This window comes from Fulmarus glacialis, unplaced genomic scaffold (genome assembly GCF_000690835.1).
Source record: "Fulmarus glacialis isolate BGI_N327 unplaced genomic scaffold, ASM69083v1 scaffold26356, whole genome shotgun sequence".
NCBI lineage: Eukaryota > Metazoa > Chordata > Aves > Procellariiformes > Procellariidae > Fulmarus > Fulmarus glacialis.
This window is the reverse complement of record NW_009216591.1, coordinates 1-1177: the sequence shown is the minus strand read 5'-3', so window position 1 is coordinate 1177 and position 1177 is coordinate 1. Positions and strand designations below refer to the sequence as shown.

Sequence of the window (1177 nt, the reverse complement as noted above, 5' to 3'; positions counted from 1 at the left end):
ATCTTTTTGAAGTTGGGGCCAGCAGCGCTCTGGTTGCTCAGCAGCTCATACTGGAAGCTGGCCGTCCGGCGGCTGATGTCCCTCTGCGGACTGGCCTGCAGGAAGAGGGCCACTCGTTGCGGTGTGTGGGCACTGAAGCAAGACACGTGGTGGGGTCGAGCCCCTTCTGCCTCGCTTACCACCAGATGCAGCTGCCCAGCACGTTCCACGTAGATGCTGGCACCCTGGAAGTCACTGGCGGGCTTGATGCAGACAGTGGTGTGCTGTGTACTGGAGAGGTTGGGCTCCAGAACGACACGCAGGGCTCGTGCTGGGTACATCCATTCCAGGGAGCCCTCAGTGCAGCGCAGATGGACCTGCTCCACCGCACGGGAACGGGGCTCCCAGCTCAAACCGCTGCCAAGACAATACCATCAGTCCGTCACTGACACCAACGGCAAGGGCAGAACAGCCCAGCAGTCGCTGCCATGCTGGCTGCCCAGAGATCCAGGTCCTACTCCCAACTCTGACACCATCCTAACGACTCTTAAATTAACTTCCTCCAGCTGGGCTGCCTTCCCTCCCTCCCCTCTGACCAGGGCTGCAGAGCCGTGGGGAGAGGAGGGGGATTGCTCACACCTGGTGCTGCACCAGGGTGCATGGAAAGGAGCCTCAGCCCCTTTTGCCCACCTGCAAATCCACGCTTGGATGCCTGCAGCATCCAGAAAAATGACAGAGGGCAACTTCTCTCTGCTAAACAGCAAAACTTTCTGTGTGGTAGGGCTGGCCGATGCTCCGGAAAATCCCATCACCTGTAGGCAGGTCGGAGCGAGAGCCATTGACTTGCAGTAGGAGCTGCACAATGAGTACTGATATTACATCTGAAAAATTAGGTTTAAAAGCCTAAATTTTCAAAATTATTTTTAATGCTTCTGACAAGAATTCATCACGAAAACGTTCCTAATCAAAGCAGGCTGTGCTGACCCTGCTTCTGAGCTCTTGCTCAAGCCGGTGCAATTTCATTGCTTTCAGAAAAGTTACTTTTGCTTATGTCACTTATGAAAACCGAACCCGTAAGAGCAGAATTAGTTAAAAAGACAACAAAATGCTGCAGAAAGGGATATAATTTTTGAGAAAGCTTTGTTGTGTACTTTCCTGTCAAAGTTACAAAAGAAAAGCCGCCAGCAAGGCAGAGCTG

The 1177-nt window shown here is 53.0% G+C and overlaps 1 protein-coding gene across 1 annotated transcript in view; it reads right to left on the bottom strand.

Annotated features, from left to right (window-relative positions):
* LOC104077945 (meteorin-like protein) overlaps positions 1-396 on the bottom strand; it is a gene marked incomplete at its 5' end in the record, with an annotated part of 4907 nt that extends 4511 nt beyond the window's left edge. Inside the window, one exon of the mRNA XM_009579369.1 lies at positions 20-396. Within this exon, the coding sequence (XP_009577664.1) occupies positions 20-396 (377 nt within the window). The remainder of the gene's footprint in view (positions 1-19) is intronic.
* Between the last annotated feature and the right edge of the window lie 781 nt (positions 397-1177).